Below are 18,713 nucleotides of genomic sequence, written 5' to 3'. Positions count from 1 at the left end.
AAAAAGTGTTTATTTTTCAATCCATAAAGAACGAACTTTTTTTATAAATTGAATAATAATGAATTCTACATGTTTCACGCAAAACGCAAGTGAATCTTCTAAACGAAATTATTTATGTTATAATTGTTTATACTCAATTAAATTAAAACGTTTTTTAGATGGATTGTTTATCCGCTAAAACTATTTTTAAACAAAACTTACAAATTTAATTTTTCATGGTCATCGAATTGCTATATTAGCATACATTGATAAAATAGATTTCTGTAAACTGATACTTTTTACCACTAATAGTGGTCTACTTAGTTTGATTATAATAAGAGTCAGGAAAATCTTTTAAAATATGTAAAAAATGTAAGATAGTACTAAACATGTGCGTTTTACAAATATATTTTTTAAACATATGTCGTTAAAAATTTTTTTGGAGAAATCTAGGAGGATATTTCAATTCGTTTCTCCCAATATTGTTTTATTTTATTTTTATTTTATTTGGCTAAAATTTTTAAAAAATAAATAGAAAATCAGCATTTAAAAAATAATTATTCAAGCAGAAACCACTGATGAAAGAGAACTTTGAAAATTATTAATTTATTAATTATGTATTATTCATTAATTATATATATATTTTTAGCATAACGTAAAAAAGAATTACAAAAAAAGATCACTAAAATAAATTAAAATTTTTTTTACATAATTGTCCTAAAAAGTTTGTTTGAAGAGCACAGATAAAAACAAGTTATCAGAGTCTTGTCAGTTTTTAAGATAAAAACTTCTAGCCTTAATTGTATTACTCAATACCAAAAAGAAGATAACGCATATGCGGATTTACTAAATTTAAATCAATAAACAACAACTTTGAAAAATACCCATAATTTTTCTCGGGAGTGAACATACACACACTTAATACTGGTGCAGTGGATATATTTGCATGGGAGCAATTTTATGATACACAGCGAGAGATTATATAACAGGAAATTTCATCCAATACTGTACCGTAATAATGTTTGCAATTTCCTTGATTTGAGTAGACTCTTATTTCATCCATCAAATTGATGTATGCAAGTATTTTGATGTTGCATTAACTAAGAAAATTCCGACAGTTTTTCGATAACTTCTTTAATTTACCATAACATGAAATTTTTTTTTAATTTAGTGCAATTAATATTCTTAAAAGACATTTAACTTGCATTCGTTTTTATGGAATTTTTTAAAGTGTCGATAAGTAATACTGATAGATTGATTTTTACCGACTCACCCACTTGATAATAACATTAATTTGTTCTTAATTTCAACAGATTCGATACTAATTTAAAAAATGTACATTTTAATTTAAATTATCTTATTTAAATTAATTGGTTCATCTGCTTATAAATTCAATACAAAGAATTTAGGTCAATGCAATAATTTAATCCAACTGTATTTCTTTTACTCTTGAACTTATGATTACGAGAATAAAACATACGAATTTATTTCTTGTAATAAAAGAGCAAAAATGAAAGAACGAAAAACATGCGGTTTTTCAAATGATTGGATTGGTAGTTTGAAGATTCAATCTCAAAAGAGTCACGATTGAAATCTGTTTGACTTGGTAGAATTATTTTTAAAACTGTTTATAAACTTTTTAGAAAATATTCACAACAGAACGAGTTCTACAAAGATTCCTCTTTCTATATATACTTCGTCTTGTAAGAACAAAGAACGATGTATACTTTATGTAGATTTTTTAAGCAAGCTAATCAGGAAAGGATGTATATACCTACAATGGGAAATTTACCTTTCACCTTGGATAGGGACTGCAGAAGTAACACGCACTTTCTATAGGGGGCAGATCAGAAGCTTCTCACAGAGTTCATTGACAGTGTAGCCAGTGTACACAAAACACACGATGGAAAACACACAGTGTTCTTCTAGAGGATTACAAGGTATTTTAAACCAATTTTTTCGTTTTTACTGTGTCAAGTAACCATCTCATTTCAGATATAAACTAAATTTAATTACGAAAATGACTTTTTTTTAATATTTCAAGTACCATTGTTTGGCGCTCAATTTATTTTTGTACACATTTAAACTGATTCTTATAAAATTAACTACTGAAATTATTATTGTAGATAAATCCATAAAAGAACAAAGTACAAGAAAAAATGTATATGAAGAGGTTAATCTCAAGGCTGCAGTCACTCATATTATTGAAAAACGATTGAGTTATCGACAGGCAAGTGCTTATTACAACATAACTAGAAGTACACTCCAAAGGAAAGTAAAATCAATTTTAAATGGAGAGCAAGTGGATTTTAAATCAAATTGGGGTAATTATAAACGAACGTTTAATGACACTCAAGAAGAACAATTATTTAAATATCTACAGTTACTAGAACAACGCCAAATAATTTTAACAAAACGTGAGTTTTTATGTTTGGCTTTTGAACTTGCAGAAAGACTGAAGATAAATCATAGATTTAATTGTGAAATTAAAAAGGCTGGTGAATCATTTTACATACATTTTATGAAAAGATACCCAAATTTAAAATTTTGCAGAATCTCAAATGTACAAAAAGATCATATGTCGTTTAAAGAAACCATTAATTTTCTTGTCAAGAAGTTTTTTAAATTACTAAAAAATCATGCTTTTGACCCAATTTACATTTTAAACAAAGCTGAATTGAGTGATGAGAATGGAAATAAGATCTAAGAATTTCAGTAAAAATCTTTAGAAAAATTTTTAAAAAATTTAATTAAAAACAATACAAATTATTATTGTGTATATTTTTGGAGAAAACTTTATAGTATTATTCATATTGTTAGACAAAATAAACTAGATATAAAAGCTATAATGAATCAAGGACTAAACTTTCTCAAAAAGTTTGATGATTATAGAATGAAACATAAGGTTATTGATGAGACAAATAAGAAAAATTCTTATAAAGTATTTCAATTTGATTTGTAAGCATCACAATTTTTCAAATTGTTTGTGTTGCATTAATCAAAAGGAGGTATATAATCCGTCAGTACAAATGTAACAAACATATAAAAACGCCATGCAATATTTATATTCTCAAAAAAGGGAACATGTATATTAAAAATAGTTTTAGTAAATTATGTGGAATGTTGAGACCAGTATTTGTAGAAACTGTAAGACTAAATAACATTCTAAATTAAGAATACATAGTACGTAAAAGACTGATATTAGAAATTTCATCAAAAGTAACTGTAGATTGTAGTTTTTGACAAACGAAATTTTTGTTTAGATGTCATAGATGAACATAGATTAATAAGAATCATATAGTGAACTCCAATTTTTGTAATTGACCTAAAGAAGTTGTAAACTTTTATATTTTTATACCATTAACATTTAAAATAACCATTATACAGCAATATCAGCATCGGGGGAAAAAAAATGGTAGGTACTGAGTTCCAAGACCAAATTAAATTTTATGGAAAATACTTTGTAATTTCATTTGTAATGTGAAAACAAATCTGAATCACTAACTATTTTTTATATTTATTTAGACCTTATTTAATTGTAGTAGTGTTAACTTTATTCAAAATTGAAAAGTACTTATAAAGACAAAGTATTTTGGATCAGCTGTGATAGTTACATCAGTAGCATTTCGTGGTTTAAGGTTACACAAATTTTATACAGTAGTAAAGTAGTTTATTTAATAAACTAAATACATACAGAAATTATTTATCAATTATTTACATATTCCTTATCCTTCTCACGTAATATATTTTTGATTTTTTTTTTTTTTTAAATAATAAGCAATTTGTTAACTCGGAGAATAACTTTATTTATACATTCTTTCAAAAATATGGTTTTTTTTATACTTAACTCTTGTTAAAATTTTTGAGCATTTTTAAATTTTTTACGTGAGGATGCATTTTATTATTAAATGTTCATCGTTTTTTTGTTTCTTTCATAAGGTTGGCAAGGGAAGGAACAAGTGGCGCGCCTGTTTGAATACACACCTGTCGTGACCATATTATCACTAATCCGTAAAATTAAAAATCCTTTTTTTTATTAGTTGGTCGCAAAATGTAACCTTTCTTATTAGTGAAATTTAAATATCGCAGGTCATAAACGTCATAAAAGTTCCAGCTGGTACATGTACTGGTAGAGTGATAGATGTTTTTTCTGGTAATAACTTGAACATGAGTAACCAAATACTAACTATTATCATTATTAAAAGCTGTTTTAAATCATATTGGTGAATGTGTTTTTAACCTATCATTACCGACTTCGAGCTCTTGAACCGCACCCGAAGTTTGATCAATTGTGCCGTTTTTACCATTTTTCAAAACTTATTTCTATGACTCGACTATTATACTTGGAAAAAAAAATTGTTAGTCTATGCACATAGAGAAATGTACACTTTACTATTAAAAAGCAAGAACAAATTCACGAAAAAATGCACAATCCTAATGCAATGTCTTCTATTTTTGTGTTTACGAGTACGACAGCGTGACGGATACGGTTGTCCACATTGTAACAACCATCCATATAACGCACCCGATGTCGTCTTTATACAAACGCTCGAATATCCATCGGTCATATACAAACTGCTACCAAACATACTGCGTGGCCTTAGGGAAGATAGCCACAGCTGCGGGCTCGGAAACTACTTCCTCCCGCTCTCAATGGGCCGTGCAACGCCTGGACGACGCGAACCATACGGAATGGAGAAGCGATTTTCGGCGGAAGCAACTCAAATTACCGATCGATACCTCCTTGAATCGAATTCAAAGGAGGGGTGGGTCACGATGGAAGGGAGAGCGTATTTTCACCCTTATCTTTGCCCCCCCAGCGTGACAATCCAGTTAAACTGCATACGGGCTGAAATTCTGTATAAATCCATCCATTAAACTTACGAAGCACATGTGTATAGGTATACAAAGGCATTCGAATAGGTCGGTCTCGTTCCATTTGAATTTCGTGACCGGCCTCAAACAACTGCCATCGGCTTCCACATGTAGCATAGTTGAGACTAGTGTTACGTGTATAATCGCACGTATTCAAGATTTAGCAAGGGATCAATGTTATTTGAAGTTGATTAATCCGTATGGAGAATTTTCAATTATTTCCAAAGGTTTATCACTAAGTAGAAAGAGAATACTCGATTGAAGGTGCTATATAGGTTTCGAGATAAAATAAGATTTGACTGGTCTAGCTGTCCTTGTAACATTAATCACCTAGAAGTTGACGGCAGACGAAAAAAATAACACGTTTGTATACGAGAGATGAAAAAAAAATCAACGCAATCCTACTTAATCCAAAGTCAAATTGTAACGTCGTTGTCTACGAGATAATCCGATGGTAATCTATTGTCCTTCTCTCGTAGACACAATCACGCAATAATTTTGACTACAACCGGGCCTAACGCAACATCAACACCACCACCACCACAAAATTAACTGTTTGCTTTTTGGAAGCTCTGTTATGACTTCTTCCGTCTACCACGCGAACACACTGTTAGCATTCTCTATTGCTACATGAATATACGTCTTCTGTACTCCCTTTATATTAAAACCCCCAAATGAATCTTTAATTCGTGGCATTTATCTACATTAACTCTTGAATAGATCATTCGTCTATGAAAGAAAAAAAAAAAATAATAAAACGCCACCAACAATGGCTACACGAAACAAGCCACAAGGCTGGTGAGCTCCGGCCATCAGAAAATTCTTACTTTCTCGAATGATCGTAAATCATCGTTAGATGCGATCCCGCTTTATATCCTCTTTAGAAGTAGTAGAAGCATCGAGGCTCGAGAACAAGAAGAAGAAGAAGAAAAAACGTCGTCACCCCAGCTCAGCATCCTCTTGTAGGGTGTCCACAAGGCAGATGCATCCTACTTCCTCACGACAGAGGCTCTTCTTTCTCTCGCACTCCTCGTGTCTTATTCTTCCGTACGCCTTGGCGCCTATGCTCGGTACAGACGGGATGCACGCGCGCGTGTCGCTCACCTAAAATCGGATGCTTTTTAGATCCCGTATAGGTGTACCCACGGATTCTCTCTGGGGGAGAAAGTGAGGAATGGGCATGAGTACACACACGCGCGCGCTCCACTCGTTTCATCTCCTCTCATCTTGTGTTGCAGCTCCTTCACCCGTCCCTGTTTTATTCGTTTGCACGCGCTCGAGAGAAGCTATCGAGCCAAGTGCCCTTCGACTAAACTTCCTGTGATGCCCCAAAAGCTAGCTTTGTCTTTCCGGCTCTCTCGTGAGTTATGGCTTGATCAAATTTTACACCCTCTCCTGTTTCGAGTTTTTTTTTTTTTTTTTTTTTTACTATCTATAGGTCTCTCCTTTGAAGGCTTTTTCATTTGTTATTTCTCGGCTGTAGGTTCGGAAAATATCATTAGGGGTCTTTTATTACCTGTTTACTTTTCTCAAGACATGGTACACAATTCAATAATCATTTGGTTTCAAAGTGTTATTTTATTAGTAATTTTCATCTAACTACAGGTTTGGAGTTGAAAACTCTTTTTAATGAAAAATCCAAAGAGAAATATACATATTTTTCCTTCTCCAATTCCATCAGAAAAGGAAAGTTTCACTTTTACAGAGCGATATCCTTACCTCCAATTGTGTAGAGAAATTTACTTTTTGGCTGACCGAAGCAATCTCACACCAAACTTTATAACTCATTTCATTTGGCGCTGAGTTGTCGGTCACGTACTTCATGTGATGCATCGAGAAAATTGTGAATTGTTAGCCAAGATCTTAAGCATTTTCATCAACGGAAAAACTTTATGATTTCATTTCTAACAAGAGACTTACTTGACTGCGATCGTTGCCTTAATTGACCACTTCATACATCGAAATTTTTCGAAATTAAAAAATCGAATGTTAGTTTTTACACAAATCTTTTACATATGAATGAGTTGGCTCATATGAATATAAAATGCATCGAGTTGACTCCCAAGATTGACGCATAGTTATTATTTCCGTCACACTTTATCCAGGCTTCGGACTGGCAGTACAAAAAACTTCAAGTACTGGCGTGTTTAAAAAAATAACAAACGTACATTGTAATTTGTAGTATAATATAAAACTGCTTAAATCGTTAATCAAATTAACGTACCAGCACTTTGATCTGTACGTAAATTATATTTTGTTTGTTTTTTCTTAAATTATTTTGTAATAAATGGTAAGAATAAAATTCATACACGTTTATAAATACACCACCAGTATTCTGATAGTAAACTTATGCTAAAATCATCCTAATTGGGGTGTTTCATTGGTATTAATAATCACCATTTTTCAATCATTGACGTTTTTAATGTATTTTTTACTATTTTCGTACGATTTAGTAATCTGAAAGTTGACAACAATTTTCATTGTCCTGTACAGGAAAAAGTCAGTAGCAGCAGGCTAAACAAAGTACCAAGAGTTAATGAAGTGATGAAATTTTAATGAGCATTAACGATTGAATGAATAATTAGTAAAATAATTAAACAAAATATCCAAGATAATAAAATAAAATTCAAGTACGAACACACAAAAATTCCTTCTGAAGAATACATTTAATTCTGCCATTTAATTAGATCTTTTTGAAAATAGTATCCCGTGACCCGTCCATTATTTAAGGGATAAACGATGACTCAATTTTTTTCACATCCTTCTACAAATAGCACTGCCCTTGCCTATTAGGTTTACTTTTTTTTTTTCTAGCGCGCTTACCCTCCTTTTTCCCAAATCATTAGTCACTGTTAAATCCCACTTCCCAAGGTCAATCCCTCACTGCATATAGAGATCTTAATCACAACCCATGACACAAGTCTCGCTCAGCTGTAGAGCGCATTTTCTCGCTTCCGGTCCTGAGTGTTAAACTCGACTTCCTCGCGCTAACTCTCATCCTCGGTCGGGATATATGTATGATGGTGCCGAGATTCAACTGTATGCCTCGTGAACTTGAATGTTTTTATCTCCGTCTCTCTTGGCTCGGAGGCTTAAGTTGCACCTTCACATTTGTTTACCCTCTCCTCACCTCTCCTAATCCCCGCGGGAGAGCGTAAAATAAAAAAAGGAGTCGACACGTGAAAATTTTATTTATTAAAGTACCAAGACATAGCGTCGTGTGTTTTGATTCGTAGCTCCATTCTCTGTACATGGAACAGCTTCCGCATTTAATTCTATATCCTCCTGATCGGCGTGGCTGTCGTTCCCTTTGTACCCAGCACAGGTAGCGTATAACGTGACCTTTTACAAGCGAGGCATGACGTATCGCGCGTGTCCGTCTCAATGCAGGAGCCGATCCTGAGGGCTCTTGTTTCTTTGCACGGAAAAAAAAAAAAAAAAAAAAAAAGTATCCTCGCGGTGCATCGAAAAGCCCGACAATGCATGGTCGCTCACGGATTTCCCTTCGGGAGATCCTGTACGATTGGCTGCACGACAATGGGCGCACACTCTTGTACCTGGTGATGGCAGCTGCGATTCCCCATACCTCCCGCTCGTACCCATACGATATGGATAAAAGGGCTCTAGAGACGGTCGTTGTCCTCTTCATGCGTGGTTTTTTTTCTATGTAGGTATGCGTGCACGTCTGACTATCTTTTGCTCAAGAAGAGGAGGAAAGAGAGACAACCTGAAAATGGGCTCACGCGTTTATTTTTGGCAGCGCGGGGATTTTCTGGGCCCTTTTCTTCCTTCAATAGTATAATGTATTATACAGTATTTACCTATACATACAATTTCCATGAGCCAGATAAAAGGAATACAGTAATATTTATATATGTGTGTGACCCACGTGCAGGGAAAGCTTACTAACTTGAAGCTGTATGCGCGCACGGGGAGCTGCTCCGGTGCTAGTCGTGAGAGTTGCTGTTTTCATAAAAATATGTACGTGAGCCAAGATATTTTTCCTCTCAATTATATGTGAAATGGTAATTACCCGTACTACTAGGCAAGCAGAGTGGGGATTTTTCCAGTCGTCTGGGTTTTAAGCTCGATTTCTGGGGTGTGAATTTGTCTGTTGTCATAAAAGTATATCATTACAGGTGAGACTTTGATTTTATTACAATTTCTGTCCAATGGAGATTTTAATGACAATATTAACTTTTTTTGAAACGTGTTTATGGGCTGATGAGAAATAAATAGTTAGACGTGTATGATGCATTCAGTTATCAATGGCGTGTGTGTAAAAAAACAACTGAATTAAATTTAATTCGTGTACGACGATGTCAGGGTCAGGGTTAATTTTGTGGAGTAAATTAAAAGAGCCATAGAGACATCATATGGTTCAACGTGATAATCTACTCCATTTGGAATGAAAATTTTATTCTTAAACAATTGTTTTTCTTTTACTGTTAATCGAGTAATTGCAACACAAAAATATACTGCAACTCTTTGTTTACAATAAAAAAAATGAATCTCTTACTCAGAGATACACGTATTACAATTCTTCTGGTACAGAATGACACAAGTTGCGCAATAAACAACAAAAAATTTTTGATTTCTTGCACGCGAGTTCCAGCTAACGCCACCATATAAAAATACCCCAAGATCAGTGACACCCGTGCCCTGCTCATAAAAAGGAAATCCAACCAGAGCACTAGAAAGGACAAAAAATGGAAGGTTAAAAACATATCAATCCGTTAAACGATACTTCGGAGCATTGCTGCACAAAGAAAAAAGATCATATGCCGCATTCGTGAATCGAAAGGGAGAAAGAGCCAAAATGATCGGTACGCTGTCATGGAAGAGTAAAAGGGGGGAGGGGACGACGAGACGGGACTTCTCTACACGGAGTTGGGAAATAATAATAATGCGGCCCCGGGAGCTATCTTTACTCTGTGTGTGTACACATATATATACGTTTGAACATACACGTACAGGTTTGAGTAGAGTGAGTTCAGTCCCCAACTATACTGCAGCAGACGCATGCACACGCGTATACCTACCCTTTGCCGAGGGGTGGTCCCACTAACAGACCGGCTATCCGCTGTTACGATAGATAAAATATAGGTATCGGTGTGTTATGCGCATAATACATGTACGCGTATAGCAAGAGAAAGAGAGGTAGTTTGGACAGTGATGGGCCAATTGCTGTGAAAAAACTTTGGTACTTATCGATCGAGCGTTCTTGGTGTAAAAAAAAACTAATTATTTGTGATTCTACTGCGTAACTCGCGATTATGTAGTGACTAACGCATGAAAAAATGAAGAAAATGTACCACTGGTTTACAAAGGCCCTCATCCGGCCAACTGGATTGACTATCTATCCAATATAATGGTCATCCCGTGTAGTTCTCGGTATACCACGCTTGTTTGATGGCCATTATATTCATTAGCTTGACTTAAAAATTGACCTGAAAGAGCAAGGAAGTACTCAATTAAACACAATAAATAAAATTAGATCGTGTAAGCAAATCATCCGAATTCTCCATGAGTTTAGAATAAATGTAGAGAAAACCGTTCCCGCGCAACTTCCCTGAGCTGACAAAAAGCTCGGCCTGCTCCCTTACCTGTCCGTGTTGTGTTGGGGGGGGGGGGCCAGTGTTACTTCTCACTTGGTACAGACACCCCTACAGGGACTATAAACCCACCCCTCGTCGATGGATCAGCCACTGCATCCTATACGTATATATATATGAAGGTACACGGGCACGCTTATAATTTCCCTCTCTCCAAAAAGCGGTGCACACACAGAGAAGAGAGATGCTACCGAGTGCGAGAGAGCCTAAGATCGGAGAGAGATCGAGGGGCGGCTGGGTAGTGGATCCCGTTCTCGGCATCAGTTCGGTTTTCAGCGTCGCGTGGCTCGCTCGCACTTATACACACGTTAAACAAGGGGTGGTGGTCTCCTTCTTCTTTAAATGCTCTCCTGCCGGGGTGTGCACGTTTGTTTATGTATAGAGCAGAGGTGGCGCGGAGGGTAGGCCGTCAGTGGGCGACGTAACGTCGCTCCGCGCGCTGCGAGTATACTTTGTTTGCACTCGAGCGCGCCTGTCCGGCGAACCAACGGGAAAATCGACTGGTGAACAGGGGGTTGAATTTTTTTTTCTCGACTTTTTACACGTTAATGTATTGGATCTTTACTTTCAATTTCCAAGGGCTCAGATTTGGTGAGAAGTGCTCTTTTCGAGGCTCTTTTAGGCCGTACTCGTGACATGCTGGAAATTAAGGAAAATTAAGACTGTGTCGAGTAAACAATCGCAGTAGTGTCCGACGCAGCTGTAGCCGATGGCGAGATGCCAAGAGGCCGAATTTGCGGCGATGTTCTCACGCCTGTCAGCGAGGGTAATACAACATCTCACGGAACGTAAGCGCGTTGTGTCTTCGAACGATAAAGCGACAAATGACGAGCTGATGCCAAACGATAAGTGCCTCTGTAGTGTCCAAGAAAAGTATTATGAAAACTAGTGCCTGTGCTTCGAACGGCGATGGTGCAAATTCGTCGATCATGCGACACCGATGTCTCAGTGCACGTGCGCGAAAGCATACCGATTTTACCGGTCTTTCGTCGTGGGTGCGCGAGCAGTGTCCTCTAATGTTTAGTCGCAATTGAAAATTGATCGTTCATTGTTCATAAACTATTTACAAATCGTATATATTTATTTACAAGTGAAAAACCAAGAGATATTTTTATAATGCATGTACATATATTTTTTACGATATGTTATCAATAGGTACGTCAATTAGGTATTACCGTAAAAGAGTATTCCGTCGATTTGTATTTAAAAAAAAAAAAAAGTAAGTTCAAGAGTAAAAAAAATTAGCGAAGGTATGGAAAAAAAGTTATTATCCGACAGAGGCGTGTACACACAAACAGTATTTATAGTGGTGATGAAAGATTCGAAGACAAAACAGTAAGACCCACGTGTGATTCCACATCCGAGAAACGCGCAAGACCGCGCTTGGCCATCCGTGTACGGCGAAGAGAGTGTATATTGTTCTCCCGCTTCCCGAGCGAGAGCTTGGATCAACAAGCAACGCAAAGAGCCGATCGGTCGCGAGAGTCTGCTCGGTTGGGAAGATCATCGGGGGAGCAGCGCCGATCGCCTTCCAAAGCCACCCCTCCGAGCCGGAAGTGAGTACTTTTTGTGAGTGCATGGGTTGTAGAACGCGTGCCCTGTCATTTGGGTGCGTGTGTGTGTATATATTTTGCGCTGCAACAGCTGCGGGCTTGGGTGAGCGCGATAAATCAAACGGGGGAAAATTACGTGCGCGCATGCTAATCCTACGGAGGGTTGTAATGGGCCTGGAGGGTATTTTTTTACGACACGCTGATCGCTTTTACTTTTCGAGGGAGGGGAATTGGGGGACGATGGGCTAGGACGATAAGAACAGTTTCGGCCACGTGCGTATACTGCACAGTTTGATCGGCGATTTAAATGGGTGGGACGCTTTTTGGCGTCTACTTTGTTTACGTATATATGGTGTGTCGATAAACATTTTCGGGGGAAATTACAACTGTGTTTTAAGTGAATTTTTACTTGGAACTGAGTTGAAAGATAATAGTCTGCATATACGTGGCTGTAGATGGGTTTTGTTAAACAGACTGACTTTGATTATCGGGTGGCACTCGGTTCAGTCTCGATCTCTATCTTTTCGCACGTACATAAAAGGATTTAATCTCCATCTTCTGATTCATTTATGATTACAATACACTAGTTTCTATGATTTATCACTGCATTCCAATAAGTAAAGAATTATGTGGTAGTAAATTATTTGTATCATCTTACAGTGCAATATTGATGATATTTGTAATTAATTATTAAGTGACTCGATAACAATAATAATCAATCAATGTAAAACATAAACAATGTATTAATAAAACGCTAGTTTTTTCATTTTTAAGTTGCAGTACTAGTTTACGCATACTCAAATCCGCGAACTAAAAGTAAGCTTTTTGCTATACGTATCTAGATTTCACGAAATGCTAAATTTACCGAACGAAAAATAAACTCCTTCATACTCCGATTTCAATTTCAATTTTGACCGACCTACAAACGCACCTATGTAAACATCTTTTCAACTAATATAACGTAACCTAGAATAAAAAAATATCAAAATCTAATAAAAATCGAGGCCCACATGAACGCCTAACAATGTATGTATTCAATTCTGTTTGATTTTTCAGCCGCGGAAAAAATTTCAAACACCAATTCAGAACAGTAGAAAGTTGACCGCTTCTTCTCATACTGCAGTTTTAACACGTCTTATTTCTGGAAACCCATCAAACCTCGTGCTCAAAAACACGCGAGTTAAATTTCCTTCCCCAACGCAGTGCACTTTAAACAAGAAAACACTATGCATTTTAGAATCATCATTCTGATTTTTTTGGCTCCACGAACAAATCGTCCGAGCTAAATTTATCGAAAAAACTGATGAACCTGTACAATACGAAACATAGAAAGAAACATGAGTGAAAAACATATAAAGATCCATAATATTTTCCGCAAATCCAAATCGACTCCTCTAACACTCATCCGCGAGAAAAGAATATTATCCGTGCGCTTCTGTACATTTGACTTTATCCTTCCATCAATCACGCCTTCTCCACTTTACTTTGAAAGCCACTCCAGAGTCCCCGTGGCATGCGTTATCTTTGTAGTGTACGAATTTTTCCCCGCGAGCACGCGCTACAAGCTTCGTAAGCCCTTGAAAAAAAGAGCATTGGCCAGCGCGCAAATCAAATGTACGTATGAATAAGCTCACGTGTATTTACATTGGAAGTCGAGCCTGCACTGGCGCGCAGCCACTCGACTTTTTTTTTATCTCGAGAGAGCAAAAGAGGCGCCTCGGCATCGGCTTTTTTCATCGCGATGCTATTTATTTCAAACTGATCGGGTTGAGCTCTGAATAACAATTTTTATAGCCAGCTTGGAGTACTCTTTTTTTTTTTTTTTTCATCTGTACCATTGTTCGCATGCAGGGAATGGCAATGAAAAATAAAAAGAGCCAAAAAAAAAAAAAAATAACAATGTCAAGTGCAGTGATCACTTGAGCTCGACTGATACTGCACGTAAGCCAAGTTCGTTGAAAAAAAAAAAAAAAAAAAAAAAAAAAAAAAAAAAAAAAAAAAAGTAATCGTATGAAAAATCACAACAGATATCAGGCTCCATGAGAGGCCGGCGCAACGAAGATGCCGACGACAGCGGGCCTCATGGTAAGCCTAGCGATCCTCCTGGCGCTGTCCCCGAGCACATCACTGAGCAGCTCGTCGACCCGCGGGGGTTATCACACACCTGGCTTGCGCCAAATAATCACGCGCAACGCCACGGCCGTCCAGCTTTTCGATGGCCGCATCATGGACATCGTCGAGGAGCAGACCTGCTCGGCTGCACTGGTCCGTCTGACCTGCAGGTCGCTCACGGCTTTCGTCTACGTCATCGAGGCAAAGTACCAGCCGAATCGCACCAGCGCCTGTCTATGGGATCGGAAGAGCTGGTGCAGGTACAAGTCGCTCTTTGCCACCATAAGGTTGCTACAGATGCGGAGGGACTATATTATTGGGAGGTACACAGGTGATGAAGCGGAGGAGGATCCGTACGATTTTCGGAAGACACTCAATCGCAGGTAACCCGGGAATATATTTTTCTTTTATTCAAACGACGATGTTTATTTAAATTTATATTAGTGTATACGTGCAGTGTTACAAAAATGTGCAAGCGAGTGAAAACTGAGAGTCTCTGTACGATCAAGGTGCATGTATGTAACATAACACCGGAGCATTCACCTTTTTATTCTCTAGGCGAGAAACGGGGTTAAACTTATTAAAGTACCCGAGGAGCACAATCGATAGGCGCAACTTCGATTGATAGACCCCACCTTTCAATAAAACATATCAGCTGTTTGGCTCTAAATTTTTTTTTCTTCAATGCATACCTGCGTTCATTTGACGAATGTAAGCGTTCGAAGACGAAAAGTATGTATTCCTTGACACAAAGAAGCCACATAATCCAAAGAAATCCGAAAAAGACTGTAGGGCTTGAGATTATGCGGAACGGCTTCAGTGGTTGGTAGTACAGAGGTAAAGCGACACAGAGGGTTAATACATAGGGTATATCTGTTAGAGGAGATGAGCAAAGCGTCCGTGAAAGAGGAGACCGAATTCGTAAAGTGTAGAATTACCTGAACTATAGAACCGAGAGAATCTCGACCACAAATTGGGTATAGGTATAGAGTGTAATACAAGTGGACGCGCGTAGGCAAATTTTTGCTTCGTATATACTTTCTATAGATAAAACGTGTTATAACAATATAAGGCATACAATTGATAAATATACCCATATGTGCAGTTGGAAACTCCACGCAGAGCTTTTTTTTTGTTTTCTTCATTTTTAATAAATATAATTTTAAATGTGTGCTTGAAAAAAATGACAATAATATCTTTTTCCATGAGACTTAGAAGTCATCAATTTGATTCAATTTTCCATGCAAACCATGGTTATGAGATGTTGCCATATATTTGTCATAAAAATATTTTTGATGAAAATTGAGGTAGAAATCAAATATGTTCTCATTAAAGTTCACCCCAATAGCGATTAATCCAAATAGATTAAAATTTCGAGTGCAGCCCCACTCGCATTAAAAAATTTCAAGGCAACGCATTAGCTCTTTAATACCGCAGATCAACACGAAGCCCATCTATCGTAAAAACTATCTAAAATTAAATATAGCTCAAGAGGCTCACCCGAACTTAATTAAAAAAAAAAAAAAAAAAAAAAAAAAAAACGCTGAGTTCACTCAGCCTATGTCCGAGTTAAGTATCGATCCAACGAAGCGAAAACAAGGAAATTAGCCTCGTATCTAATGTCCGACCCTCCGAGCGTCCGCAAAAAAAAAAAAAAAAAAAAAAACTAAACAAGGAACGTGCAGCCAAAAATGCAAACACGAGTGCACCGCAGATGTGCCGTCTATCAGATCGTATACGCGCAGAGAAAACATTCAAATAATGCTGGGGCTAAGGGGGGAAGGGGCGAAAAAGTGCATGTCGGCTGATTTTTAGGGCGCGATATACAAACTATATATATATATATATAAATATATATATATATATATATATATATATATACTCGCGTTGCTCTCTCTCCTCGAATATTTCTGGCAAATACGGTCTCTGAATGAATATTATTCGAACCTGAGATCTGAGCTCAGTAAACAAAGTGCACCCTTGTGTGCTTTACAACCACGTCGTGCGTGTGTGCATTTTTTTTTTTTTTTTTTTTTTTTTTTTTTTTTTTTTTTTTTTATTGAAACAGTATCGAGGTATACGTGATTGCTGCAGTGATCGATTACTGTATGCATTTGGCTAAAGTGTCGAAAAGTCAACCGAAAATTAATATCGAATCTCAGCTTACTCTCGTACGTTCACGCAATGTACGAACGCAAAGCGTGTTTTTTTTCAAACAGTGTTTTTGGTTGTTCACAAAAAAACTTGTGTAAGAAAAATCGATACTGCACTTGATGTATATTACAAATAATATGAGATGTATGTATTAATCGTTAAATACATATTTTTAAGAGTCAGAAAATCGCGAGCATTACGTACTTAATATTAGTTTGATTATTTACTTAATAAAATTATCGTGTACACAACTACTAAATATTCTCAAGCAATCGAAACTTTTTACATAAATACGTGTTTGATAAATGAATAAATAAATACAAATCTGTTTGATAACTTGGTTTCGTCAAATCAAACTATTTACTTTACTATAGAAAAAAATGAACGACAAGTAATTATTAGGTTGCATTAAAAAATCATTGACATGTGTGTTGATTGTACAGCCAATCAGTGCCAAACTTGTTTTAAACCGTATTATGGAGTATAATATAAGTAGATTGTACATGAAATATAGATAAAAGTAGTAATGCAAGCAAAAAAAAACTTTAAGAACAACACAAACTGTTTCGTGAATTATTTTCTGTTAAGAGTCATTTCACTGGACTTGTTATTTTAATTTTTGTTGGAACTGCAAGTAATTACGTTCGGGTGTGATTCACCCGTGCTTCTGCAGATTATTCTATTCCGATGGACACGTGCAGTTCTTATTTAAGAATTAATGGAAAAATCCAACACTCTTTGACACCAGGCTTTCCACGCTATCCAACGATTAAACGGTGCAACGGAGCTTCACGGAGTTAACCAAAAACGGACGTAAAAAATGACCCAAGCGAGCCGTAAAATTTTAACGACGACAATTTGTGCACAACACCGATTCGAACGGCAAAAGACACCAGTTCGAGTTCAAAGCACATACACGCACACTTCCGTTCGCACGACTCTTTCCACCCTCGCGCGAGACCCCCATTCATTTTTTTCCCCGTCGCCACCCCTCCCGCACACGCGTGGATTGTAGATTGCACGTGTATATGGCGCTTGCTCCCGTTGGCGCAATAAAAATGCCAGCCCAACCCACGGAGCCTTAAAAGACCACCCTCAGCGACGCGTTGGTCGTTTACCTAGTCAGTGGTGCAAAAAACTTTTTGCGAGCTCAGCCTCACCCCTTGGCTACGGGGCTCTATCTTCCGAAAATCCATCATGCGCGCGAAAAGTAATGTGCACTTGCGAGATGAAAGACCCTTTTTACCGTGGAAGGGCTTTTGCCTGAACGTATACCGGTATACCCACTCTACGCGAGCGCTTTTTCGCGTTTTGGATATTGTTTTTTAAGAAAAGTCGTGGGGACGGTGGCCACTTATCGTGTAACCACTCGTGCGCGGGCAAAAGTGCGGTTCAAATTTGCATGCGAATCAAGTAAAAAGCTCTGTTTGAATGTCCTGGAAAATTGGCTCTATTATGCGGAGCTACGTTAATGCGCCCTTGGAATCATACACAAGAGAAACTTTAAAAGAAAAATTTAAAGGTTTTTTTGGATGATGAGAATTTATACTTTATCAATTGTTGTTTATAAGATCACGTAATATCTGGACTATACAAATAAAGATTATTGATATAATATTCCACACGTACATACAAATAACAAAAAATATAAATAAATCAAATTTTTCCTTGGAGTTACATGTATACGTATTTAAAAGATTGTAGAGTTTTCAACCTAAAACTGTACTTATTTAAAAAAAAATTTAATGCTTCAATATTAATGAACCGTAAAATGTTTCAAGCTCGAGAATTCACAGAAAAACCCTCATCGTATAGGAGCGAGTGTTGTAATCGAATAATATTAGATTTAAAGTCCATTAAACGAGCTGCACAGTTGATTAAACAATTTGCACTGCAGCGACGACAATCCGTATAAAATTACCACTCGCTGCAGCAACAAAAATACACACACCTCCCGTGCTTCCCAGTTCTCAACTAATGCACGTCAAACTGAATTTCCACAGGTGCTCGGGCCATCACCACTGCCGCTACAGGGTAATGTCCGATCATCCGGAAGCGCTTTTCTGGAGGCCGGCCAACATTAGAATCAAATACGCTTGCATACCAGGTGGGTCTTCTCGTCGAGCACCCTCTCCACCTCCCTTTCCCGTGTCCACCCCGTCCTTATTTTGCCATAAACGTTGCACTGTGTACGGCTTCGGCCGATCGACGCTTTTCCGTCCCCCGAGATCGAGTTCAACAACCCCCGACGATAAACCATCCCCCCTGAGGGTCAGGGATCCCCTTTAAATTCTCAGTTTTCCGGAAAATTTCATACGTGCCTCTTCTCGCTCGAGTGGGGCTTGTCTGAGGGTAGCACAAGAAATGGGTGCGATGAGACGGGCTGTGCATTGTATTCACTTTCTGAGAGTTCTAGATTTATATC

The 18,713-nt window shown here is 37.2% G+C and overlaps 1 protein-coding gene across 1 annotated transcript in view; it reads left to right on the top strand.

Annotated features, from left to right (window-relative positions):
• Positions 1-14,083: 14,083 nt before the first annotated feature.
• Positions 14,084-18,713, top strand: part of LOC106636187 (uncharacterized) — a 23,949-nt gene continuing 19,319 nt past the window's right edge. Inside the window, exons 1-2 of the mRNA XM_014348507.2 lie at positions 14,084-14,517; positions 18,292-18,395. Coding sequence (XP_014203993.2) covers positions 14,084-14,517; positions 18,292-18,395 — 538 coding nt within the window. The remainder of the gene's footprint in view (positions 14,518-18,291; positions 18,396-18,713) is intronic.

The sequence above is a fragment of the Copidosoma floridanum genome, unplaced genomic scaffold (genome assembly GCF_036245765.1).
Source record: "Copidosoma floridanum isolate Cflo_tuat_1 unplaced genomic scaffold, Cflo_Japanese_pri ptg000013l, whole genome shotgun sequence".
Lineage (NCBI taxonomy): Eukaryota > Metazoa > Arthropoda > Insecta > Hymenoptera > Encyrtidae > Copidosoma > Copidosoma floridanum.
The sequence above is the reverse complement of the archived record's forward strand: the minus strand, read 5'-3'. Positions and strand labels throughout refer to the sequence as shown.